The sequence below is a fragment of the Magallana gigas genome, chromosome 7 (genome assembly GCF_963853765.1).
Source record: "Magallana gigas chromosome 7, xbMagGiga1.1, whole genome shotgun sequence".
NCBI classification, from domain to species: domain Eukaryota; kingdom Metazoa; phylum Mollusca; class Bivalvia; order Ostreida; family Ostreidae; genus Magallana; species Magallana gigas.
The window spans coordinates 34148678-34174627 of NC_088859.1; the positions used below are offsets into that span (position 1 = coordinate 34148678).

At 30.9% G+C, this 25950-nt stretch overlaps 6 protein-coding genes, 2 long non-coding RNA genes and 1 pseudogene across 8 annotated transcripts; 6 read left to right on the top strand and 3 right to left on the bottom strand.

Moving 5' to 3' along the window:
• Positions 1–150: 150 nt before the first annotated feature.
• Positions 151–2199, top strand: LOC136269815 (uncharacterized). The gene is made up of 4 exons (XR_010707344.1): positions 151–930; positions 1038–1182; positions 1314–1428; positions 1961–2199. It is a non-coding gene; the product is annotated as an uncharacterized lncRNA (long non-coding RNA).
• A 570-nt stretch (positions 2200–2769) lies between these two features.
• On the bottom strand, positions 2770–4623 carry LOC136269649 (uncharacterized). The gene is made up of 4 exons (XM_066065101.1): positions 4295–4623; positions 3631–3783; positions 3150–3262; positions 2770–2869 (listed from the first exon to the last, which is right to left on the bottom strand). Exons 1-4 carry the CDS (start codon positions 4468–4470, stop codon positions 2802–2804), a joined length of 510 nt encoding a protein of 169 aa, XP_065921173.1. The 5' UTR covers positions 4471–4623; the 3' UTR covers positions 2770–2801.
• A 920-nt stretch (positions 4624–5543) lies between these two features.
• On the bottom strand, positions 5544–8226 carry LOC105347068 (selenoprotein N-like; annotated as a pseudogene).
• Positions 8227–8306: 80 nt separating this feature from the next.
• LOC105347067 (uncharacterized) lies at positions 8307–9978 on the top strand. The gene is made up of 4 exons (XM_011455959.4): positions 8307–8532; positions 9340–9501; positions 9639–9751; positions 9868–9978. Exons 1-4 carry the CDS (start codon positions 8348–8350, stop codon positions 9933–9935), a joined length of 528 nt encoding a protein of 175 aa, XP_011454261.1. The 5' UTR covers positions 8307–8347; the 3' UTR covers positions 9936–9978.
• A 5159-nt stretch (positions 9979–15137) lies between these two features.
• Positions 15138–15978, top strand: LOC105347066 (uncharacterized). The gene is made up of 4 exons (XM_011455958.4): positions 15138–15379; positions 15470–15553; positions 15657–15769; positions 15880–15978. The coding sequence occupies exons 1-4, from the start codon at positions 15180–15182 to the stop codon at positions 15921–15923; spliced, it is 441 nt and encodes a 146-aa protein (XP_011454260.3). The 5' UTR covers positions 15138–15179; the 3' UTR covers positions 15924–15978.
• Positions 15979–17003: 1025 nt separating this feature from the next.
• Positions 17004–18242, bottom strand: LOC105347065 (uncharacterized). Its single transcript, XM_011455957.4, has 4 exons — positions 18080–18242; positions 17745–17924; positions 17323–17441; positions 17004–17113 (listed from the first exon to the last, which is right to left on the bottom strand). Exons 1-4 carry the CDS (start codon positions 18163–18165, stop codon positions 17058–17060), a joined length of 441 nt encoding a protein of 146 aa, XP_011454259.2. The 5' UTR covers positions 18166–18242; the 3' UTR covers positions 17004–17057.
• A 152-nt stretch (positions 18243–18394) lies between these two features.
• LOC105347064 (uncharacterized) lies at positions 18395–19944 on the top strand. The gene is made up of 4 exons (XR_010707823.1): positions 18395–18987; positions 19132–19281; positions 19588–19700; positions 19827–19944. It is a non-coding gene; the product is annotated as an uncharacterized lncRNA (long non-coding RNA).
• Positions 19945–20690: 746 nt separating this feature from the next.
• On the top strand, positions 20691–22130 carry LOC105347063 (uncharacterized). The gene is made up of 4 exons (XM_011455955.4): positions 20691–20918; positions 21256–21408; positions 21695–21807; positions 21980–22130. The coding sequence occupies exons 1-4, from the start codon at positions 20746–20748 to the stop codon at positions 22048–22050; spliced, it is 510 nt and encodes a 169-aa protein (XP_011454257.4). The 5' UTR covers positions 20691–20745; the 3' UTR covers positions 22051–22130.
• A 1366-nt stretch (positions 22131–23496) lies between these two features.
• LOC105347062 (uncharacterized) lies at positions 23497–25498 on the top strand. Its single transcript, XM_011455952.4, has 6 exons — positions 23497–23628; positions 24089–24270; positions 24496–24603; positions 24708–24813; positions 25176–25293; positions 25416–25498. Exons 1-6 carry the CDS (start codon positions 23616–23618, stop codon positions 25423–25425), a joined length of 537 nt encoding a protein of 178 aa, XP_011454254.2. The 5' UTR covers positions 23497–23615; the 3' UTR covers positions 25426–25498.
• The last annotated feature ends 452 nt before the right edge of the window (positions 25499–25950 follow it).

Sequence of the window (25950 nt, forward strand, 5' to 3'; positions counted from 1 at the left end):
TTTAAAATTTTTTTTATCGTTTACAGAAAAAAGACGAGCGTGATCCGAATGAATCAATCGGTAAACTTGTCGAATGTAATATTTATTAGCTTACTTAAAAGTAATATAGAATAACAAGTTTTATTTTCTCTTACATGCTAAAGTTAACAACGACATTGTATATCTGTTTACAAATACCAATCGTCCCAACTCTAAAAATAATATTCGTGCCCTGGTTTACTTTAAATGTCGTGCACTTATCAATTGGTTTGCCAAAAAAAATGCATGTTAAAAAGTATGACAAGCGAGAAGGCTTTTAAAATACAGGTAAGTACTGACCTTTAAATAGACTTAAATTTCCAAACACTAAATATAGATATACATATACGAAAGAAAAGGAGATACAAGAAAGAAACGGCAATTAGAGGCCTGATGCATAAGAAAATGTCGACTTATTTATATTTTTTATTCCTTTATTGTGTTTACGCTTATCAGTATATGATTCCCGACGATATTTGTGACTTGATAGACATAAAGTACACGAAATACAATTTTCAATGCGGGGACGTTTTCTGTGAGGGACCATTGCAGTACTGTTCCAATGACAATGTCTGTCTGTACTGTTCATTGGATTTGTGTCAGAGTCAATATCCGCCCAAACAGTGTCAACTTCAGTGTAAAAAACGTCAGCTTGGGAAAATCAAAGGTAAGATCATATTATTATAGTTCATATCATTAAGATTATATAGCTTTATTCTATGTTGCTTTAAATTCAACAATTATAAATAAAATGAAAAAAAAAATAACTGTTTTGAATTGTTTAGCCATGAAATACTTGTATTGATATTAACATAAACTAAATCTTTTTTATAGAACATTGTGATGCGATGACAAAACACATAAGTAATTCTACAAAAGATAATGAAAGTGACATGCAGGGATATTGTTTAGGTATGACTAATAAATACAGTCTGTTTTCTAAGAATTAATCCAAATCAATATAATAATATCTATAGTAGAATTATTATTAATCTATTATTAAATTTCGTATTTTGTAGACATTTATCACCTTTCTGGTATTTTTACTGCGTCGGTAGTTATTGCTATCATAATCGTATTCATTGCAAGTCAACTTTGGAAAAGATGTAGGAATAAGAAAAATGCCGCATTAGTCAATGTCGAACATTTTGATAAATGTTGCTGGTATGTATACAGTCTATTGATTAAAAACAAGAAAAACCAAAATACTGTCTTTGAAGTTTAGTGCAATACATAAATTTAAGTTGCAGTCCTGATTAATTCTAAAGCAGGCTATACATTTACATGTCATTCAGTTTCAGTTACCAAGAAAAGCGTAAACAACACGCAACATGCCCCAGCGAAGAAATGACGGCAATTTGTGTCCCAAGTGGAAAATGAGCAAAAATTTTCATTGATAAATTATCAAAGGTTTGTATCTTATTAAAAATACTCTATGAACTCACAAGATCCGCCGTCCGTCGCCAGATATTTTTTTCACTTTTTCCTGGCTTTTAGATATATTTGTTTCATCCAAATTAGGGACGATTGATAGCTTTAGTTTATAAAATTATTGAATACTTCAAAAGGACCGATTGATAAAGACTATATTTAGAACAGGAATCACAGGATGAAGCTCGGTCGTTCAATCAGCTGAAAGCAGAGTTATACTTGTAGAACCTGAAATGTTTAGTCTTGCCATTCAGGCATCTTTCTAGATGTTAAAGTTAACATTCGGTTGACTGAATGGCACACCACGTTCATGTTGTGAATTTGTTAAATGAAATTTTAACCCCAAAAAAGAAAAATTTATTAACGTCTCTCTCAAATTCCAAAAGTTTGTAAATTTTGAGTGTGAAAAAATTTTAAAACGAAAATATGATCATGTTTGCAAGAGTTAATGCTCTTTCATCAAGATTTTCCTTACTAGTACTTACTGAATAAGGTTAATTCTCTTTTTCAGAAAAATTGAAGATCTACCAAGGATTTCAATATTCTTTTTCAAATGTTGTTTTTGTAATTCATAAAATTTATCCCTTCGAGCTTCATAAAATTGTCATTTAAGGACCCCAAAGAAAGAAAAAAAAGAGATAAAATTAAAGAATCGATGTACATGTCTGTCCCCGTTTGTCAATGTAATTTTTTTTCATTAGTCGATGCTTTTTATTTTTGTAATAAAAATAAATAATTTTAATAATAGAATGGTGTTTTTTTCTGTTTTGTTACTAAACAGAATTTTTAACTGAGTATCTTGTTTATGATTGGTTTGAACATATTTTATTGTATATATAATATACAAACGGTTCGAACACAAGTTCTTGCAACTTACTAGGGTCTCACCCTAATACTGATTTATAATAATAATTTAATAATAAGTAATTTGCAGTTGTCATAAAACATGATATATACATAAATATCTAAAAAAAAAAAACAAAAAAACAAAAAAAAAACAAAAAAAAAAAAAACAACTTCAGAATCATTCGTTGTCGTTTTGAATACTGAATTAGAAAACAATAATTTTATATGTTATTCCATCGTCGACAATATTAAAAGATGTAACATTGAAATAAAATAATTGTTTAAAAAGGATTAATGAACTCTTGAATTAAGAAGTTCAGCAAAAATTAAGTACGAGATTTATGTCATGTTTTTTCACGATCAGAATGATCCGCAACTTAAGCTGTATTTATTTACGATATGCCAATCAACTAGATTGACATATAACGATAATGAATCAAGGGAAATTACCCGCTTTAGCTTTTAAAGCAAATGTTGTTTGATATCTTTTATTTGTGTTCGACATATCATCCCAAAACACCAGCGTGGTGAAGATCAATCAGGTCATCCTTTATCGCTGGAATCTCGGAGAGAGCTGAAATAATGAACCAAAATGAAGTGGAAGTGAACCACAAATTAGTAAGTCTATCCAAGTCTTTGTCCAATAACACCAGGTTCGTTTTACAGGATAAATCGAGTTAAAACTAAACCGACTTTTTGACTTAACTGTCCATGTAACATTGTGATCATTTATGCATATGTTATGATTTTAATAAAAATAATTTTACATGAATAAAACAAGAGCTTCAGAGATAACAGAGAAATGCTTTCTACAGTGGAAGCAAATAAGTAATTCGATATGGAAGTTATCTTACGTAAACAGTGTTCTGCAACAAGAACGTATCCTTTACAGCAGACAAGATTCTGATCGGGACAGGAGGTGTTTATTACTTTAGACTGGTAAGTGGTTGTGTACATTGGAGAAGAACTGTTAAAAAATAATAGTATCACTGAAACTAAAAAAGCCAGTGCATGATATTATAAATCAATGTCATGTTAAGAATTGTAATGATGTTCATAACGCCCTCTACCAAAATTGTAGTATTCATGGTCACTTTATTTTAGATATCGACTTCATAGAAAAGCACATTAACAGAACATCATGTGCGACTACGACAGGCTTCTATATAACGTAAATTGTCTGAATAAAAAACCCAGATATAAAGTTATTTTTCTTGGTCAAATAAAAGACTGTTTTAGGGTAGTTGAATGCTTTACTTTATAAAAAAAAAAAAACCCATGATTATGCCTTTTAACATCATACAGGGGTATTACATAGCAAATCCAACATCTTACTAATAGGAGTAATGGTGTCTGGAGCATGAACTAAGCCAAAGGAATCCGCAGCTGGTATAGGTGACCCTGTCTCTGATCTTTGTTGCGTATATCAAGTGTGAATGGGTCTCAATGATTGTCCTAGTGGTAGCAACATTGCAACACCAATGTGCCCTTAAATATTAATCAAATCACTTATTTTACAAGAAGTAAATATATGAAGAAACAAAAGTGGTGTCTGTTCTCTTTATGTTGATAGGGGAATCAATATCAGCAATACAAATTAAAATATGCGTACTTTTCGGTTCCATGCCCGAGCTGACAAAGAAACACTTCTTCGGTTAATGAACTTTTTTTGTTTACGTGTTTGTGCAGTATATGTTAAGTAAACTAATTGATTACTATCAATTTTGACACACTATTTTGTTGTATGTTAGAGTTACCCATCTTATTATTTCTCACAAGATTAGGTAAACTAGAATTATTTTTACAAAAATTTACAGTTCGTCTGAAAGAAATTGCAAATACACATTGTGCTCAGAAAAAGAGAAGTATCTTCTCGACAAAGCTTGTGTTCACAAAGTAATTCATGCATTCAATGAATTCTTTAACAACGTTTTGCCGAGATGGGAGTAGGAATTGGTACAATTAGAAAGAAAAATATGCTAAAAATATGTTAACTTACGTCGCGTTTCCATGAAGAATGACCTCTCGTAGAACGCGGTGTTCGTTGTCTTGTAAACTCTCGAGTTTTAATGTCCCTAAGTTCCTCTTCTGATTTTCACTCATAAAATCAAGAGGATTATCAAGAATTGCACATTTGACCAGAACGGCAAGAAGAAAAAATCGAAGAACGGCCATTTTTCAGTCTTGATGCAACGCAAAGAAACCGAAAGTTGGAATCAACACAATTAAAGATAATCGCCATATGGTAAATTCACAGTGTCCAAAAATTTTATTGATAAAAGCCTTCTGGTAACATGAGTTTTTTTCTCTTTTTTTCGCACGGAACAAATTTTTTAGGCATTTTAAATTGAATTTAGATGATAATTTCCAATCATAACTGAAAGGTTTTTATTAGATAGATAGATAGATAGATAGATAGATAGATAGATAGATAGATAGATAGATAGATAATTAGATAGATAGGTGTGATAGATAGATGGATGGAATAAACACGTATTATTTATTTGATTTTACTGGCATTTTGATATTACAATAACACAAAAATGCAACAAACGCACTTGTAAATGTTAGTTTAAACTTTATTTCATTTTGAATTGTACATCAATATAAACAATAAATAATGCAAACAGGATTCGGAAACAAGTTGTTACAACTTATATTAATCCGTTTCCTTAAATTGACTTTCAACTATTAAAAACGATAGTTGCCCTTGCTGAATGGCAAGTATATTAGGAACAACAAATGAAAAAAAGATGGAATTGATGGAAAAATTTAACAAAAAAATGAAAAGGGAAAAATATAATAGAAAATATACAGAGAGAGATATCATAACTTGAATTAACATTAAAAGTGACCGAGTAATAAACAGTCGTACGATGCAAAAATAACAAAATCGACAATACGGTAGCAAGTGTAATTAAGTTACAAATCGTTTAGTAGCAGAAATAAAATGATGTACATGTTTAAAAATGTTTGTATTATAGGAATAGTTTCTGTCTGGGTCTCCAAATAACAGAATGTTTAAAGTGACCGGTCTTAATGGGTCAATGAATTTTTTCCTTGCATCAGTGTATAGAGGACATTCTAATAAAAAGTGTAGTGTTGTTTCAATTTGTCCACAGGCACAATTAGGATTATCTATTATATGTTTTTTGGATAAATGCGAATTAAGTATACTACAATTGAGTCTAAGTCGTGTGTGTAAGATCTGTTCTGTGCATTTAAATGCTCGAACCCAAAACATTTGTTTTCTAAAACAAAAGAAAAATATAGATTGTAGTAAAAAACAAGAAATTAAATTTTTGCAAGATCTTTATTTTTATTATAAGCTTAAGATGTTTTACCCATCAAAGTCTGGTGTGTCTGGAACATCCTCCTCTAACAGAGTATTTAAATTTTCAAAATGTACAATATCTTGACGTTGGTCGTATACAATTATCTCCACAGGAAACCTAGGAGTGTATTTCATGTTATTTTAAAAATCATGTGTTATGATTAATTTTAAGTTTTGTACATATGTGTAACTTCATGAAATCTAACCAGAAACAAAAATTCTGAATCAGCTGAGCTTACGAATATGCTTCTAATGTATCAGCAGCTGCTTTGGCAACAAAACTGTCTTTTGAATGTGACAGCTTCTTTAACCTAGCGACAAGGGACCATGAAGAAATGAAATTCTTTTGAAGAAACTTCATAACGGGCGGACTCGCGAGTGGACCTTCGCGTAGAGTCCGCCCCGATCCTGCAAAATAATTGACATTTTTAAAGTAAAGTCTACGGAAAAGAATATCCATACAATAAGTATTTGTAATTGAATTAATTAATCATACCTCAGCAGGACTGATCATCGAGTGATCCCCATAAAACGATATGGTGAATCAGCTTACTCTCCTCCTTGGCCTTCAGAAGGGCTTTCTCAAATGGTAGGTAGTCCACCTATTCAAAATATAAAATTATAGGTTAGAGTTTATACATAAACATCACTAACATGCAACACATTCAAGTAATTTGACTATATCCTTCTATTTTAAACATATATATATATATATATATATATATATATATATATATATATATATATATATAAAATTTACGATACGTAAATACAGTTTAGCTGCATCAAATTTAAATTTTGATGTTGAAAACTCGAATATTGGTGGTGTAGGGATATATCAGTCCTAAAAAACTGGTAACAAGCCAATTATATCATTCTATAAAACAAACTGAAATTGTAGTACCTAAAAATTCAAAGGAAAATTTATATACCTGCTTAAAAGGAAAAAAAGCTTTTTCTAATATTTTTTGTGCTTCTTCTACCGATATTTCATCTGACCAGTTGTAAACATTTTCCTGTGAGAGCGATATCGTCGACTTTAATTCCATCGCAGGGAGATATCCAATATCCACCATCAAGTTATCATCTGGTCTGTTGCTGCCATACCATTCTAAATCTATAACATATCCAAATTGAAGAAAGACCTTTTTTCATAGTCTAGATTACGTCCAATGAATTTGAGTCATCAAGGAGAAAGTATCAATTCAACCCAACAACATACCCACATTCAACTCATTTGTTGTTGGAACGTGTAAATTAAATTGTAGCACATCTCCAGTTTTAGTTTTTAACACGATGTTCCCCGTAAAATATGCCGGTGTAAACCAAAATGGTAACAAGGGTTTTTCATTCAACTGGAATTCGGCATGAAATCTTAAAAGAAATCAACTAATTATAATTTTCAATTTTAATTATTTTACATTGTATATGCTTGTACGATCAGTCGAATACGACCAAATATTCATGTAATTCAAGAGCAACCTCTAATCGGGTATTAGATGGAAAAAAATCACTATACCTTATAAAGATATCGACAATGTCTCCATTATACGCTCTAAGTACAGCATATCCTCCTCTTGGTTCGAATCTGGTTTGCAGAAACGGTCTTGGATGAAATGTTTGAAGAAGATCGAAAATTACCGCTTGAATCCCCGAATAGGCGGGAGGATCATGACGATTATGTGAAAGTTCGCCCTCTTGGCTTCCATAAAGGATCCACAAGTCTCCTACTCGTTTGCCAGGGGACCAAAACTGAAGCAATGATGACTCTCTGATGCATGAACTATTTTTGTTGGCCTGGGTCCAACTTAAGAGAGATGCAATGTATTCTTCATCACTCTGGATAAAAAAAATATGGTCGTATTTATAATAACATACATGTATATTGGGTAGAGCATGGTTATAAAATAGAAATGTCTTTTGATACTATTTTTATTCTTTAAAAATACCTTTACAAGATTGCTTCCAGAATTTTCGTCTCCCATTGAGTTTAAATCTAACATCTGATAGTGAACTGCTAGTGGGATTTCTCCTTCGGGACATAGAATCTCGGGTATCTTGACACAAAATGTAAAGAACATTTTTAATATTCTTACATAATACACTGTAGTGCACATAATTTATCTAAAACAGTTTTATTTAATTCTGTATTCTATTATTTTTTATTCTACTTCATTTTGATGTGTCATCTTTAATCAAAGAAGAGATGATCATAAGTAGGAGTAAATAAAAGTCGATTGACCAATGTATTAAGTATTGCTCCTTGTCTCACAATTTTGGGTTTACTTTTCACATACCACATTATACATCGAGTTTTCTTTACCACTTCCGCATTGTACATTTGAACGATTTCAATTAAAAGTAGTTTACATTTAGAAGCATTCATATTATATTTCAACATGAAAGTGAAAATAATATTTACCTTTCCATTTTCTCTCGATTTGGTGTTCGCCTCCTTTCTTTGTTTATTGTTTTCGGTGTTATGTTTATTGCTCCGTATTGATATAAACGGACTAAAGAAGACCAGTACACAAATGCAAAAAGAAACACAGAGAGCAATGAAAGGGCAATGATACCTCATTTTTCTTCTTGAAAAAACTGTTCGTCGGCCATATTTGACTATGTTGCGGTGACGCGTTCAAACCGATAAGAATAATTTTCTCACTTATCTCGTGTTTCTTTCGGTTTTGTCTGTTAGTGAGCCTCTTACTGGCAATCATGGCGCAAGGAACCATCTCCCTCGCAATCCTTATCCTTGGATCATGTTATCTTTTGTCATCCCATTTAATACAAAATCCTTTCTCATTACAAGAACAGGCAATTCTAGCCAACGCTAAATTAAGTGACCTTCCCTTTCGAATGCAGGTTGCATTGAGAAGAAGACCAAAAACAGGAGATAACTCGTGAGTTATGATATACTCTTAAATATACTCTATAATATAGACGTTAAAACAGACGTTTTGCGTTATCATGGCTGTAAGATATTAATAAATTATGAAATTATTTAAATAATATCCAAAAGTGCGTAATTTTCCTTGCTTCAGTCAATAATATTTGGAGAAATTACTTAACCCGGATTTCTTATTGTTGTTTATGTAGCATTTTGAACCAACCTCTAAGACTGAAATGACTATTTAAGGTACTTCACTACACCAAGACTTATACTTTTTAAGACACTACGTCACAAGATGGCGATTTAGATGTTTTGTTAAACTGTTTGTATCAGTCGATTCAGATGTATATCGTCATAAGCGGTTAAAGTATCAGGCTTGTGAACCGCAGGCCATGAGTTCGAATCCACCTGGGGCTTTTGTTTTTGTTTACTGAATGAAATTGTTGAAATAACATTTTTATCTAAAATTGCACATTTTTTCGCATATTTAGCATATATACATTTTATCCATAATAGTTTCTATCATAATCAAGTAATTTTCAGCTGATTTGAGAAATTATTTCAAGTTGTAGTGAGTCACCTTAAACCAACATACACAGTGTTCATGTATCAGGAAAATTTCTGAGTAGAAATTGTGTCCCTTATATATTAATTGCACCATAAACACATGAAATATATTAAAATTTCTTATTACGCTGGAGTACTAGAAACATTGCAATATTCAAGGAATAGATTATTTTTACAAAATCAGAATTAGTTAATAGTTAAACTGACCACCATATTGCATATTCTTAACGTTGAATATTTTGTATTACAGGCATTTTTGCTGTTCCACTGACACAAGCAGCCCCATTGGTTACAAAACCGTTTCGAAAGTAGTCAGCGAGATTGTTAAGGTCGGTGTCCAGGTCCAAGTGGGAGAGAATTCCTGCGGGTTCCTTAACACCGGGAAGTGTCACCAGAATGAATTAAGATACCAGTAAGACATACATCCTAAATCTGGCATTCGCCATATTACATATATCATCTGATTTGAGAAATGCTTTATTAATTATCTATTTACGGTAAGAAGAACACTGCCAATACGATATTCCATATGTTTCTAAAACTTTACAGAGAAAAGCTTATCACTCATCTTACCTACGAGGAAATGCCTCTGATCCAACAGTGTCCCAATACCAACATCGTGTGCTGCAACCATTACATCAACGTCACTGGAACCTGCATGCGTATGTATAAGATATATCAACGACTTTGCTCTTTTTACTTTATTTGTGAAAAGACATCAAGAAATGAGGCGTAAGAACACCACGATGTTAATCTTGTTTTGGGGATTTTTTTCCAGTTATTGCTGAGGCTGCCAACTACAAACAAGATCTGATAGACCTTCTGCAGGCCGGTCTTCTGGGATAGATAATTTGATTTTTGTTGTTTAAAAATAAATCATTTGTTATTTTGTTGTTTTAAAGCATTACATTTCGGTAAACAATTTTAAAAGAAGTGTTATTTATTTCATATGGAGTTTAAAAAAAATGACTATAGTTTAGGGTTTTCTAACGTTCAATTCGTTGATCACACAGTAGAAACATCAAATTTCTGGAAAATAAAACACACCAAACTTCTTTATTAAATCATTTATCATACAATAAAGGACACTTTTACTGGTTGGCTAAAGTTTGTGCATCAATTTTATAAAACAACAACGCAATTTTAATTTGTTTTTAAATTTGAAATTTTAAGTAGGATACATACATTCATTTTTTAAAAGGAAGGGCGGAGGATTGGTGAAATTCCTATTGAAGCCAGCTTCGTGTATTAAACATAATATTCTCAAATAGAAAGGAAATAAGGCAAGGTGTATATTTAGACTGTTTTTCATATTTAGATTTTATCAAAGGTAGTATGGAATACCTGCCGGTATTAATATAGTAAAAAGTACTTTATGTTCGAAATACTAGTACTTTCACCGGTTTAGAACTCAAAGTTTTACGATATTTGGTAAAAAAAAAATATGTTTTAAAATTTTTTTGAACAAGTAAATTATAAATTCCCCAGAGGGATTCGAACTCATGACTCACAGAATTATAGTAAACGTTCTAACCCTTTGCGATACAATGTTAGGTAAAAATTTTGGGTACGAAAAAAATTATAAGATTTATGCTAAATTTTATTGTTTATTTCAAACTGAAGTACGTCACAATATGGAGTTTCTCTTACACCCTTAATACTTTTCAAGACATGAGGCCCAAGGGTCAGGAATAGTCTTGATAATGGTTCAAAGAAATCAAAAAATAATTTTTTTTTCTCAGAATTTTTTAAATTGACGTAGATTCGAGCTATCTTGTACCGTTAATTCTATCAGTCAGATTCTGTACATACATTGGGGTTAATACAGCCATTTTCTACTTCTTCTCAAGAAACGCTTACCCATTTTCATAAAAAAAAACAGATACTAAAATCCTTTTTTAAGCTGCCTTTTTAGTTTGTTTAAAGCAATATGAGCTGCAATTTTCATGTTGAATTTTTTTTACGAAAATATTATTTTTTGCTAAAATGACAAAAACTATGGCTTTTAAATTTCTGTTAGCTTTATTTTTGTGGGAAAAGCCGTTAAGAAGCCTTAAATTGAAGCAAAATTAATTTAATGTCATCCTATACAAAAATTGATTTGCTATATATTCCTTTCAAGAGAAATCTTTCTTCTGACCAAAATTAATGATTTTTTGCAAATCTTATTTAGCATAAGAGTTTAAGTTACATTACAGACTTATCTTTCTAACAGGTTTTTGAACCAAAATAGAATTCTAAAAAAAAGCTCATATTGCTTAAAAATAAAGGCAATTTTCAATAATGAAAATAATAAAAGGTTAAGTAAAATAAAATTCAAAGACCAAGAATGCAAAGAATAATCATACAAGGAAAATATTCTAAAGTTGTCAGCTCAAATTACAAATCCTAAAACCTTCGATAATATTGTGAAAGTTAACTAGTATAAAAAGATTTTTTAAGTCCATATGTTCCTTAACCAATGCAAACAATATTTGTTATCTGATGAAAATGATCGGATGGTGTTTGTAGAGGTGACATGATATGAAAGCAAGCTAAATAAAAAGGTTTCAAGTTTTATATACCTTTGCCCCTTTGTAATCGTTGAATTGAACGACGAGAAAAACCTTAACTATACAAAGTCAGTATATATTTCTTTTAAGAGGGTGTCTACAAAGGAGATGAAGGAAGTTGTATTACCCTTAAATTAAGATTCAGATTTGTGTTGTCATAAAAAATATTCTAACTTGATATTGAAACAAGGTCATAATTAATAGTTTATTGTCAGTAAGCTGGATGCAAAATTTAAGAAACTATCATAAATGGAAAATCGTATTGAAAAGATTATTAAAGTTTTTACATAAATGTTATATAGTGACCATAGAGGCACTATGATAGATTCTATTAATTTATATTTCAACAATGATCTAAATGGAATGTGAAAACATCAATTAAAGAAATTAAGATTGATTCCAGCTATGGACAACGTGTCAGATGATTATGCTAGCAGTATTTTGCATCGATTAAATAAAGTTTCTTCACGGAAATACATAATTTAAGATGAGAAATAAATTTCGTACAGGATTAGTCGTACAGAAATGAAATTATATAGGTTAAGAAAGCTTTTCGCGGAATTTGAATACAAATACAGATTGTTGGTTTTATTGAAACGTTGTTTTTTTTTTGTATTTTTTATGGATCGAGTTTTGTTCAAATCCTATCGGAATTCGAAATCTGTATAAAGCACTTTAATTTCTTTAAGAAATTCTGTTTATCGTATAGAAAAATTACTCTATTCACGTGGGGACTCATTTATTAAAAGTACATAACAAGTGAAATCCATTAACAACAAAAGTGGTTACACACTCTTTTAAAAGCAATGATATTTCAAATAACATATTCACAATTTTTTACAAAGTGCACCTTAACATGCTTCCTTCGCACTTGCAGAGTTATCCAGCCTAGTATTGATAAGCAGAAAAATTTGCTTTTAATAAGAATTTTTTATTAGTATTCATGAAAATTTTGGTTTCAAAGAAGCCATATCCTTTCCTCACTTTTTATTCCTTATTGATTAAGAATATTTGAATGTTGATTGTGTCTGAGTTATATCATTTGGCATTTAAGGAACTTTGACGCAATTTGATCTCAAAATTTAATATTCAATTTTTAATTTTACTGTTTGGGATAGTCACTTTAAGCAGTTTTAATGCTTTGTCAAATATTAAGTTATGAGCAAGATAGACAGTTTGACTTTCTTCATTCTTTGTTTTGTAAACAAACTTGAGTCTTGTTATTGTTTAGAATGTGGTTTGTTGGTATAAGTTTCAAATACATGTAATTGTCATTTTGTCAAAGAAATGGCAATTCCATATTTACATTATTTGTATGACTCGAGCTTTGTTTACAATGAATTCTTACATCTTTATCTCTCTTATACCTGACTTCTAACATTCAAATTTTTTCAAAATGCGCAAGTAAACAATTTTATACATAAAAATTTGATCTACATTGTAAAATCGTGTCTAAGTCCCTTTAAATTTGTTACTCAGAGAGCAATATGGCCCATGCGCCCTCTTTTTGACGTCATGAATTTAACTTTTAAATTTGTTTCACTCTTTTTTAAAAATTACAATTTAAAAATTTAGAATACAAGATCAGTAGTAAAAAATATTCCAAACAAACGATTACTCCATTTATTAACCACCCACACAATACACGAAGGGTTTCTTATCTACTTTCATGGTATTGCTCAGTTTAGGTATTCAGTTTTTCAAAATGCAATTCAAGCATTGTAATTTTTGGATTGTTTATATAAAAAAGTTGTTTGCAGGTCACACCAGTCACATGTACGTTTAGGAATCTAAGATTTCAGACCAACAATGAACCATAACAATCCAGAATGTAGGTGAGATAAACATCAAAACAAGTATAACGTATACCGTCTCTTATCTACATAATGAACTCAACATTTGACAAAACGGAGTTGGAACATGTGAACAGTCAAATATGTTATGATAAATGCGTGCTTTGACTGTCCTTGGGACAATCTTTGTGTTGATAACCTTATTAGTTGATAGAACTTGCTAAGGCTTTCACCTTTTTTAACTTTCTGTTATCTTAACAAGTTTGAAACATTACATTATATGACTACTGGTGGCTTAATGTAATTAATTATGAAAAAGGAAAGAAAAAGAAGATATATGGATGAAAACTAGTTAACAGAGGCAAAAGTAGTTGCAAATGTTTTCATATATGTTTTCGAGATATCATGGCATAAATCTTTTGTTTGCTAAAAGAAAAATACATGTACATCCTTTTTCGACAATATAATTTTATGTAGAACGCATTAAACCAACACACAGAGACAAGAAGGACATCATATGCCTGTTTTGTTTATATGCCTGTTCATTCTCCCAAAAAAACTTCAAAGGCATTGTATTTATGATAATACATGTATACCATGTAATTGATATATATATGACAAATTCTAGATTTTAATGACCAGATTCAGACGCGTTACGAATAACACATAAACCGTCATGATCTTGAACTGATATATATGTCATTAAAGATAAACCGAATAAACCGGACACCTGTTTATTCCATCGTAAACAGCCTGTATATGACCTTGTTTCACCGATTCGCTCTTCAGTATATCTTAAACATTGATTTCACCTTGTTTTCTGAAAGTTTGATATCGATATAGTCTTGAGGTAGCAGCCATTTATACTCTTTTCATCTCGATAGAGACAATTTAATTTCATTATTAAATTAAAATCTTGTATACTCAAAAAGAAATAAATACAAGGCATATAACGACAGGCAAAATTGACCGTTTATAGAAGCGTAATATACTTAAGTTGTACTATTTAGGAATCATAAATTTTCATTAGGTAATATTTTGTGGGTGATATTAATTAATACTATTATAAATTAATTATAACTGTAAATGAATGTTAATTCGTGGAAAGAGGGCCACGATTGTCACGGATATTGAGCTACCGTGAGTTTTATTTGTTTAACATTAACGCAGGCGAACTATTGAACTTGCTGATGCTATGAAAGTCGCATGCAGCAATGCCGAAACAAACCAACTACCCCTCCCACTTCGAAACGGATAAAATGGCCATTATCTTAGAGAAATACAAATAAAAATTATAATACTGAAGAATTTACTTCGGAAGAAGAAAGGCAAATTTTATTATAAATATTTCATAAATTAAGAAGGCCCTAAACTTTGAAAATTCTACAGAAAACAGTATTAATTTTGATATTTACAATTTCAAATGCGTGTAAATGATTTATACAAAGAACAGTTCATTTTCTTCAACAAGTAAAGTACTGCTGAGACAAACAGTCTTCTTTCAATCAACGCACAAACAGTGGACGATAGAAAGCAAGAATAGGCTATGTTCTTTTTTAATCCCTTCGTTTTTCAAGATACCTTTCTTTTATATTCAATAAATTAAATTACGATATTAATTGTGAATTTAGACCACCATATGGCTGTAACCAAGGATTCTCTTTGAAGTGATTTGCTTCATATTAAGCACTCTTTTGACCTTTGTAGATCTTATCTGCTAGAAGTTGTGAATAGTGACAACAACCATGAATTTTATTCTGGCTTTCATTTCATTTCTTGGGCTTTTCTTTATTGCATATTGCAAAGACCATCCACTTAGCCCGATCATAAGGAAGGTAAGAGCTGAAGAGAGTTTGAATGATGAAGAGAAGACACTTCTAGCGAGATCAGAGGAACGAGATTTGCCACAATCTTTACAGCGTCTTGTGAGAACTGCACTTACAGGGTACGTACTTGAGTATCTACATCTAAAGCATTGTGAAGTTAATTGCTTTGCACAATGATATTCATATCTTTATTTTATGTTTGCTTAAAGGGAGCACCTTTGCTGCAGAAACACTCCCCTTCCCTTGGTAACCAAATCTCGTCGTGTTGCCAGGCACCATATGGTAAACAATAAGTAAGTCTGTGATCATGTTTATATATTTTTTTTCATTATATTAGTGTCGTTTCAGAGATGAACATTGAAAAATACCATTGCTTACATTAACGTATGTTAAAAGATTGGTTGCAACTTATGTCGCTGAGTACTACAAGGAAGTTGTTGAAGGCGCATGTCCACACGAACACATAGTCTGCTGTAACATGTACATAATGGTGGCATACAAGTGTGTCTGTACGTGTTTTTAATTTCACAGCATCTCCATTTCTATTGAAATCTTTTTTTAAATATAAATATTTAATAGTTTTTACAACTATGTTATTTGTTTCTATTTTTTTTTACAGATCTTAAAGACCTGCACGAAGTTGCCCTCTCCTTACTCGGATAGAGCTTAGCAACGAGATTTCTTGTCAAAAAAGAAAATAAAAATTGTCATTGCTCAACGTGATTCTTTCTTTTCTGGGTATATATAGAAGCATTGAAAATGTATAGATAATGAAAATATTAACTAATATTTACACTGATACTATCCCAAAATTTACAATTGATGATCTATAATAAGTAACTAACGAAGGGGTACAAGGTATGATGGTGTTCATTTTTTAATATCACTTATTATTTTGAAAGATCCAACCGTTTGAAAATTTTTATCAAGGTCAAGATCTAGTAGATGAAAGTGCCTACAGGTTTATAGAATTTAAGATATAAATTCTTTCAATGATGCTTCATAACATTAGCTTTGTTTGATAGAGTGTACCGGGGCTAAAATTTTTGGTAAACACAATGAAAAATCATGTTGAAAACTGTCATTTTCAATGAAATATAAAGAGTTTGAGAAACAAATTTCGTCCATTTTGTTGAAATTGTTTAATTTTCTATATAATTCCTTTAAAGCCGTAAAGTACGGGGAAAAGATTCTTCAAATCAATTATGACGTTATAATGGTTCTAGCACCAACAAGACACTCTGTAATCATTCACTAGATCTTGACCTTAAGAACGTTGTGATTTTCAAAATTTACATTTACCAATATGTTGTTTTCGAAATCACTATTCCCAAACTTTTTTTTTTTTTTTACAAAATTAAAGATAATATAATAATTAATACTGACACAATCTTTTTTCAGTTTTAATCGTGTCTCACAATAAATCTTAAACCAAACAGTGTTTATAGATTTTGTTGTGAGAATTTGCAATATTTGAATATATCTAAACTAAAGGTCTTTGTATTCTACTTCAGATTGTTTATTCTGATAGTAACTTGCTAAGTAAGACAAACTCTTAAATATCTAGACCAGAAAAATAATGTAGTTTGAGAATATTATATATTGATTAATAAATACTTTTAAGATTATTCAATTTTTGTGTACTTTGTTAAGGCATTTTATATTCTTTTCATCTATGACAACCAATCGGTTCTATGCATTAATCTTGGCTTTAACCCAGATGAAATAAGTTGAAAGTGCAAATTAAATCACGAATGTTTGATTTTATTAATTTACTGATTACATAATCGAGTAAAGTCATCCAATCAGTCCAGCATTAAAGAGGTCTTGCAAAGCACTAGATGCTCCTTGATCTGTAAAACAAGGGGAAAAAAAACATTGAACACTTTTTACAATTTATATGATATTTTTCATTCAATAATTTATTCATATGGGATCAAATTCTAATAAAAACAAAGAAAATCAATAGTCATTTTAAAATATATTGAGGACAGAAGTTTAAAAATGAACCGATATGGCTAGTGCAAACAATTTACTTCAGCCTTCATGAACTAGCACATACCTATGCACTGGTTGCCGACTTTTTCATATCCTTCACAACAGGAAAGATGGTGAGCCGGACATCTTCCAGGGTATTCAACAACCATCGTCTTATTAACCTCCACCATTTCTGTTGTTGTCCTTTGAAAAAAAAATACACAGTATAATTATATTTATTTTTGTACTATATACAATTTATACAATATGAAAAATAATATATCCTTGTTCATATTTCATTAATAATAAATAAATGATTATTTTAGAGCTTTCTACCTACATCTATAGAATGTATGGTTAGCAATTTGAACAATGCATTGACACCAACTTGAATCATTTTTATATTTTTGATAAAGTGAATGGAATATATATCGTTAAAGTTTCTAGTTAAAATTGTATAGAAATCAAGTTTTTAGTTAAAATTGCATAGAAATCAATCAGACATACATAACATGAGATACCACATCCTCGCACAGCCAGCCGTCAGCTGAGGTTGGGGTCTCTCCAAATTTGCAGTCTCTTTGGTAGGTGGTGTTAATAACTCGTGTAACATTTTGAGGTTCAACGCCAACTGTTGTTACAGTTTTTCTTATTGGCTCAACGGTGACATCACAACACCAATGCTCGCTGTATTGAAACACATAGTTCTATGTTTGACCCAAATTTAAATACATTATGCCAAATAAGTTATAAATATCGGTTAAGTATGCAAAAACATTTGCAAATTATAAAGTATTCTAAATCACATATAATTTAAATTTGGATAGATATGAAAAACATACGCGGTTCCAGTACGCCTGTTTCTGTATAAAGTTGATGCTTGGCAAACGATTACTCCAAGAATTGCTACAGCAACTAATCTTAACATTTTCAAAACGATCTTGCTAACAAATGCGAAATAAAATGGCGGTGCGATAACTCCAGGTCTTACACGGCATCTTATCAGACCTATTATTATATGTCACAGCTAGGAACGTAATTCTAAGATCAAAATAAACCAATCGTTTTTAAGTGTAACGGCAATAAAGTGTTATAAGAAAGGATTTTTTGTGATTTTTATTTTTAAAAAATACTTAGCTACTTAGCAAAAGATATGTTTATTTTATCAAGATAAAATAATCCGAGCTTCAAACATAACAGAAAAAAACTAAAGATAATGTAAAACATGCAAGGATTTCATTGCAAAATAAGTTTTGCAATTTAGTTGTAATAATCTTGTTGTAATAATCATACGTATATATTTTAAACACGCACATGTTTAGATTTAAACAATAATTCTGCAAATGTATCAACCGTTTTTTGATAATCTGTGTTTTTGAATCATCAGTTAAGAAAACAATGAAATGAATGATACACACATCAGTTTTCAAATAATTGCGAAAAACAACATAATCATTTGTTCATTAACTTTTGCCAGACTAATCTTTCATCTTTGTATTTTGACAGTTAGCACTACCTAAGTCCTCCTACAAGTTACGTTGTGACACAGTCGCGATAATATACAATAAGTTTACTATCAACGTTTACTAACAACAATGACAGCTTTATTCTTTGGTTTTTATTTTGGTTTACTTTGCGTTTCGTTTGGTTTTTCAGAAAGCTTCGATCAGAGCCGAAGAAATCTGGATAAAAATCCAAATGACCTTTCAGATGTAAAAAGAAATGCAATTGGGACCAACACTACAATTGAGTAAGTTTTCTAAAATATTGGTACCATGCGTCTTATTGCCAGCTACAATACCAATTCTTTATAATATTTTAAGATGAATGATTTATGAAAATGCACATAACGTTAGAGAATGATAACTCCTTGATGCTTTCCTTTAAAAAAAAGTCATTGGTGCTGTTCTGTTGAAACAACTAAAGAGGCCATTGTTAGCAAATCTACTCTGATTTACACAACAGAGGCTGTACAGATAGCTTCTAATCATACTTGTGGCTTCCTGGGACTTCAAATCTGTACAAATCACCACACTGTCTACAAGTAAATACATACATGTATTTCAACAGCTCTCTTGAAGTAGACGGGCAGAAATTAAAAAAAATGTTTAAATAATAGACATAGACTTGGACTGTTATTTTAAAATAAGCTGCAGATTTATTATTATTGTAAACACTACTTTAAAAGTTTTAGTACTCATATAGAAAACTTATTTTCTTCTATAATGCAATGAATATATACATATGATTATCTGTTACATGTATTGACTTTACAGGACATAATATTGATAATGTGTGTTATTTTTAAAAGTAATCCGGTGTCCAATTATATGCTTTTTATTTTCATCAGAACAGTTTCAAGATTAATTACAACTTATGAAAATAAAACAATTCAAATGGAATGTCCTAAGGAAAATCTTGTTTGTTGTGCCGGAAATATCCACCTGGCTGGAAAGTGTATCCGTACGTTTTGTTATGTACATGTAACTTGTTTCAAATATATAGCATTTAAAAGTACTTGTAGAACGATTTACTTTTGCTTTCTACATTAGATTATAGCATTGTAATCTTAGTTTTGATCTTTTTCAGCTTTGAGTGAGGTCTCGCACATTTTAGGGACATTGGGATAATTATAAATTTGCATTATATGGACGAGAGAAAAAAATAAACCGAAAAATATGGTGTGCAGTTTTAGTTTGTTCGTTTACATTTGTCAGTGTCTTTGTGATGATACTACGAATCGATTTTGTAATGTATATCCCAATACATTTTATTTATTGACACATTAATATTTAATTCTAAAATTGCTGAAAACTATATAAATTGGTACATATAAAAAGTAATCATTCTTTAAAGTTCCTCGATCCTAAGCGTCAGGGTTTTTCCATCCTTAAAATGTTATTTGTTAAAAAAAAAAAAGGCGTGATAAAATCTATCAGAGAGGCCCTCAGTCTTTTTTTTTATTTAATAATTTGCATTTGATATCTTCTAATACTCAAAGAATGATATCTGACTCGTAAATAATGAAAATATGTATATCAAAATCCCTAAGAGTCGTGTAATAGTGGACATAAGTGTCGTAAATGTATAATATTTTAAAAAAATAAAATATTATTTTTATTTATTTGAAACAAACCCTTAACCCCCCCCCCCCCCCGAAACCCCCCCCCCCCCCAAAACCCCCCAAAAAACCACCAAGCGATATAAATGTCTGTCCAAGATTTGACGATCTCAATTCATGGATGTACAATATTTTAACGCACTTAACAAAAACAACACGCAAAGGGTTTCAAATAAACAAAATTACAATACACAGACAAGCCAAAGCTAGGTTACTTGTACCAGGAACTTTTGGAATAGTGAACATTTGAAATGTCTTATCTCTAAGAATTATATTATGATGCAGTTTAGGAACCATGGCATGTGTAAACACTCCCATGGTCTCTTATTTACTATATTTAGTAAACAAGTTTTCCACTCGGAACGTTCAGGTCGAAGACCTTTAGCAATGACAATGTTTGAAATCTTCATTTTTTCTTTGTGTATTTTTCTGGTTGCGGGCGATCCTTTAGACTTCCTAAGTGATGAGGAAAAAGAACATGTCGGTAACATGCATATTTTAGACCTTCCAATAAATGCTCGACGTGTTGTGCGTGACGTCACATTGCACGGGAATGCAACGTGGGTATTGCTTTGTATTTAAGTTAATATTAAATTTTAATTTCATATGTTGTTTCGATGTTTGTACGAAAGACATGGCAGCTAATCTTTTGGGTATTTGACAGCTAATCTTTTGGGTATTTGAAGTAATATTATATATATGAAATATATTCAATGTTATGCTTCCAAGCTGTTTAATGATTCTATTTGATGGCTGTTGTATGTTAAAGGAATCTCTTAATTGAAAAGGAATCAGAACAGAAACATAAAAAGAAAATCAAACTGAATATTATGTTCATTAGACATTTTTGATAAATGATATAATTACACTCATTGTTTATTATTCTAATTTTTTCAGGAACCATTGGTGCTGTACTGTGGCTACAACAAGGAATATCACAGAGACGCATTCTCAGTTAATCTACACAAAAGAGATCCGAGACCGTGTATCGCACCATCACTGTGGATTCATGGGTCTTCACCGATGTGCCAGACACCACTACTACTACGTGTAAAGTGCATATACAGTAAAAACACGCTTATAACGAAGTGCCACGGAAGGGCAATTTTACTTTGTTATAAACGTAATTCGTTATATCCGTCAAGTTTACAACATGTTATTAAGTCTCAAGGAATGAAAATCACTTCGTTGTAAGCGTCAAATCATTGTAAACGTATTCGCTTTAAACGTGTTTTATTGTTTATAGTATAGAATTAGGTTCTTTTCTAATAAGTTAAATGTTCTGAATATCAAAAAGAAGACTCCTATTGTACAACATTCCCCTGTTCTCTTTCAGCTCTGTACCGCAATATAAAACAACATACTCAATTAAGGTTATCCAAATGAGTTGTCCAAACCAAAATTTGGTGTGCTGTAAAGACTACGTTCTAGTGGCTGGGAGTTGCATACGTGTGTATTTTACTACATTTGTTAAACAAATCCATGTTATTTTTTTAAATTAAGTAATACTTAAACTGTATAATCATGAAATGAATAAAATTATTATAAGATTGGTTTATTCTACATAATTTTTACATCATTTTAGACAATATTTTAAATCCCTTTCTTTCTATTTTTGTAGCTCTGAGTGAAATTCCCAATATTAAAGATGACCTTATTAACCTTCATAATGGCGGGGTCGTTGTTGGATAATTATCAATTGTGTTTACAAACCATTTGATTTCATGTATTTGGATATTGAGGTGCATCATACAATAAAATTTAAAAGATACTCAATTCCTTTTGCATAATTATATAATTACACACCAATTAAATAAATGATAATCAATCTTTGAAATTAGTTAAATTTTCTTTTTTACATCAAAGGTGGCTTATCCGTTTACAAAAAAGTGTAAATTCAATGTTTTCCAATAATTTTTCGAATATTATTTTTTCTTAACGCATCTAAAACGGCAAAAATAAAACATATGAACTTTATATCATATATTACAAGATTATTCGTCAAAACATATTTCATTAGATGTTATTTTCTAGAAACCAACATACATTCACTACACCAGAACAGATTTTTGAATTTTTTTTTCACTTAAACATACTTTAATAATGTGATGAACGGCCATAATAAAAAGTAAATAGGTTAAGAAAATATTAATATGAAATTATATTCCGATTTCAATTAAATAATAGAAAAAAGTTTTTTCCTCCTTCAGCTGGTCAATAATTTTGAATAAAATTTATCTTTATGTGAAAGAAGAAAAATAAACTTCACTTTCTTTATAAGAAGCTTTCTATAACCCCCCCCCCCCCCCCAAAAAAAAAAATTAGTTGGACTTCCCCATTAAAAACCCGGTGTATCTGTCTGGTGCGAACTCCTTAAAGGACAGATGACACTTTCCTTGAAAAAAAAAACCGTATCGTCTGACCTGAACCTTCTACACTGTTACTCGTCTGTACCGCACGTCTGACATGGCACAACGTGAGCGTGTTCGAAACGATGGTAACAAGAAACATTGCCCGTCTGAAGCACCAAAGAAAGCATTTTTACTGTTAACGCAAATATTTGTGAAACATTTAATCATTATGTTCCATAAACAATAATGAAAAGTACATTGTAAATTATTATAATTGTTGATCAGATCGTTAACTATTTCACCTAATCCAGGTTTTTTTTTTTATTTCTTCCATGTTGCGATACATTTTATTTTATGCATTTCTTCTCTTTAAAGAAAAAAGAATATAACAACAATATAGAATTATTTCATTCCAAATATACAGTATTTGAGTATTTGATACAGCTGGCTTTTTCACAAACATTTTCATCCTCCTTCAAATTTGTCTAAAGGTCTGTTTTATCATTTTGTAGCACACAAGTATTCTTTCAAAAATAAACGAAAAATGAAAGTAGCCAAAAACTGTTAACATAAACTTCTAAACTTCTCAGTTCTGTACTAGACGTAAGATAAGGAAATGTATTTGGAAACGTATCGAAATTTAAATTGTCTGTCTGATGTTTAACAAAGCTTTGAAAAATTAAAAGAACAAATATGTATCTGTATTCTAAATCTGCATTTGTAAAATTTTATTGAAATGTTTCTTACAAGATGACAATATGGTATATATAAAACTTATGAATTGTCTAACTTCCATTCCCATAAGATCCCCTCCCGAATTGCTTAAAACGTTGCCCTTGTGCCTTATCAAGCTGTATTGTCCTGAACGTATATTGATAGTTCTGTGTAGTTGAATTAATAGTCACCATGAAAATTACAGGTAAGTTACCAATTCACAATGTGCATAAATATAATGTTCATCACTGTGTCCGATCCATCCGTCAAAATATATCACGTAAAAGGTTAAAAAGGATTTTAAGATATAAATAGTGTTAAGTATCTTGAGTTTCAAAGTTATTATAGAGAACCGCGTAAAAATATCATTAACTGTATAAACATTTATAAACATAATATTTCACTAGTTTTGTGGAGATCCAAACTTAACGTGCACATTTGTTATTAATTTTATTGCCTTCTAACATGAATTTTAAAGTGTTCGTTATAGATTTGACCCCAAAATGCAATTATGATTTACGAAGCAAAACATCAAACATGAGAGTAACAAAAACGGCAAATGATGGAAATGAAATGCTATTGTAGGACTTTTAGGTTTTTTTTTTTTAAACTGCCCGTGTGATCTCTATAACAGCTGATAAAATACACATGGCTTATATTTCTAGTTTTCCTCCAGTGTATCTGTCTCTCGACGTGTTTAGTCTCTGTTCATGGGGCTCCACAAAAAAGACAAATCCAGGCAGCCCTGGCCTCGGCTTTTGGTCAAGCTATGGGTGAGCAGGTCCAAAAGTTTGTGAGCACAGCCGGAGACTACCTCCTTAACGCTTTGTTTGGCGAGAGTCCCTATGTAAGTGGCACATAGTTATATGATTGCTTTACATTGCTATGTAATATGAAGAGCCAAATTTAAAATAGTTGTGGAATAACACAATAAAATGTTGATAGAAAATTTATAAGGAAGTAAAAAAAACCCAGGCTATATTGTAATATTTTGAAATGTGATTAATAGCAATAGAGGGGCTGATTATTATTATGATTATGTTAATTAAAGTGTGTAATGTCTTTATGCCAGACCACTGTCATGGGTCGAGGAGTTAAACTTGGGGGAAGCGGAGGAATTGTCACCATTCAAGACATTGCAACTGGTATCATTGTCTCAGGATATGGACAGACTCAAGAAGTAATATAGTCTCCAACCATAAACTCAAACCATATTACTTGGGTTTTTTTAACCTATTGACGTTCCGTTTATTCTAATGTTGTTTTTTAAAATAATAATTTCAGTTGGCAATGGGGGAAGCCACTGCTAATTTTATTACCACTCTGTACAAGGGAGGATACATAAGCATCGATGATCTTCACTTGGCTCCAGTTAGAACAACTACAGCATGTAGGTATCCTCGTGGTTTCATCAACATTCGCAATATTTTTAATCATTTAATACAAAAAACATGGATTTATTATAGGGTTGATGATGTATTGCAGTGCAATATCTAAGGACATATTGTATTGATAGTTTCACTGATCATGAATAAACGTTTCCCTGAAACTAAACCCACGAAGAATGATGCGATCGAATATCTAATGAAACAACATCAAATAAAAAAATTATGAATACTTATCAACTTTCCTACAATTGAGTCTTTCATTGCTATAGTAAAAAATTAAGATAAAAAAGGGCAAAACAGCTAGATAAGATATTGCGGTCTTATTGTAATTAAATTGATTTAATTTTTCATCTGTTCTATATAGTGCCCTGTGCAGATGCTTTTCCACAAAAGGTGTGTGAATCATACAAAAATTTGGGATCTTGTTCACCTGCTCACGTGACTTACAGCTTTGCCCACACGCACTGCACAAAAACTTGCGGGTATGTGCAGTTTATGTATTTGAAATATATATATATTCAATTAATTTAGTATATTAGTACAAATTTTTTTTATCTAAATCTTATCATCTAGAACTCATTAACTGTTTTTTTTTCTATTCCAGAGGGTGTTAAATATACAGTCATCAACTGCATGAAATCTACATCTTAAAGAGAAATGTATATGAAAAATAAACTTTTAAAAAGATTTAATATCCACTTTGATATAACATTTCCTGCCAACTAGAAAAATAATCTAACATTTCCTGTTGTATTTGCAAAATGCAAATGATTTTTGTAAAGTTTTGGAAACTATCTAAATTTTTAATCTGAACGACTCTCCTTTTCTAACAAGTGAAAAGCATTTTTGGAGTTTTCCCAAATAAAACATTGGCTGTTTAAAGTCTTTTATATTTGTTTATCGATGTCAAAGTAATTTTGTCCAATATTAATTTGTTCACCATAAGCTTACAAATTTCCTCGGCAGAACTGGTAGCATCCGCGTTTGGAATTATTGCTCATAGAATGTTAGCTGCGTATCAACTTTCATAGATAATGGAAAGAGTGCAAATATTTGATGTTAAGAGAAAGAGGGAATATCTTTAGGAATTAAACATTTGAAATTGGTAAAATGATAAAAGCTATCTGCTAAACTTCTAT

Coding starts and splice junctions, on each gene's coding strand:
- LOC105347062 (XM_011455952.4), top strand. Junction 24,604..24,707: donor GATATGGACAGACTCAAGAA/GTAATATAGTCT, acceptor TAATAATTTCAG/TTGGCAATGGGGGAAGCCAC. Junction 24,814..25,175: donor AGTTAGAACAACTACAGCAT/GTAGGTATCCTC, acceptor TGTTCTATATAG/TGCCCTGTGCAGATGCTTTT.
- LOC136269649 (XM_066065101.1), bottom strand. CDS start 4,470: ATGGCCGTTCTTCGATTTTTTCTTCTTGCCGTTCTGGTCAAATGTGCA. Junction 3,784..4,294: donor ATTCTTCATGGAAACGCGAC/GTAAGTTAACAT, acceptor TTAATATTTAAG/GGCACATTGGTGTTGCAATG. Junction 3,263..3,630: donor AGACACCATTACTCCTATTA/GTAAGATGTTGG, acceptor ATTTTTTAACAG/TTCTTCTCCAATGTACACAA.
- LOC105347065 (XM_011455957.4), bottom strand. CDS start 18,165: ATGTTAAGATTAGTTGCTGTAGCAATTCTTGGAGTAATCGTTTGCCAA. Junction 17,925..18,079: donor AACAGGCGTACTGGAACCGC/GTATGTTTTTCA, acceptor GTTTCAATACAG/CGAGCATTGGTGTTGTGATG. Junction 17,442..17,744: donor GATGTGGTATCTCATGTTAT/GTATGTCTGATT, acceptor TTTTTTTCAAAG/GACAACAACAGAAATGGTGG.
- LOC105347063 (XM_011455955.4), top strand. CDS start 20,746: ATGACAATGTTTGAAATCTTCATTTTTTCTTTGTGTATTTTTCTGGTT. Junction 20,919..21,255: donor ACATTGCACGGGAATGCAAC/GTGGGTATTGCT, acceptor TAATTTTTTCAG/GAACCATTGGTGCTGTACTG. Junction 21,409..21,694: donor AGACACCACTACTACTACGT/GTAAAGTGCATA, acceptor GTTCTCTTTCAG/CTCTGTACCGCAATATAAAA.
- LOC105347067 (XM_011455959.4), top strand. CDS start 8,348: ATGGCGCAAGGAACCATCTCCCTCGCAATCCTTATCCTTGGATCATGT. Junction 8,533..9,339: donor CCAAAAACAGGAGATAACTC/GTGAGTTATGAT, acceptor TTTGTATTACAG/GCATTTTTGCTGTTCCACTG. Junction 9,502..9,638: donor CAGAATGAATTAAGATACCA/GTAAGACATACA, acceptor AAAACTTTACAG/AGAAAAGCTTATCACTCATC.
- LOC105347066 (XM_011455958.4), top strand. CDS start 15,180: ATGAATTTTATTCTGGCTTTCATTTCATTTCTTGGGCTTTTCTTTATT. Junction 15,380..15,469: donor GTGAGAACTGCACTTACAGG/GTACGTACTTGA, acceptor GTTTGCTTAAAG/GGAGCACCTTTGCTGCAGAA. Junction 15,770..15,879: donor GGTGGCATACAAGTGTGTCT/GTACGTGTTTTT, acceptor TTTTTTTTACAG/ATCTTAAAGACCTGCACGAA.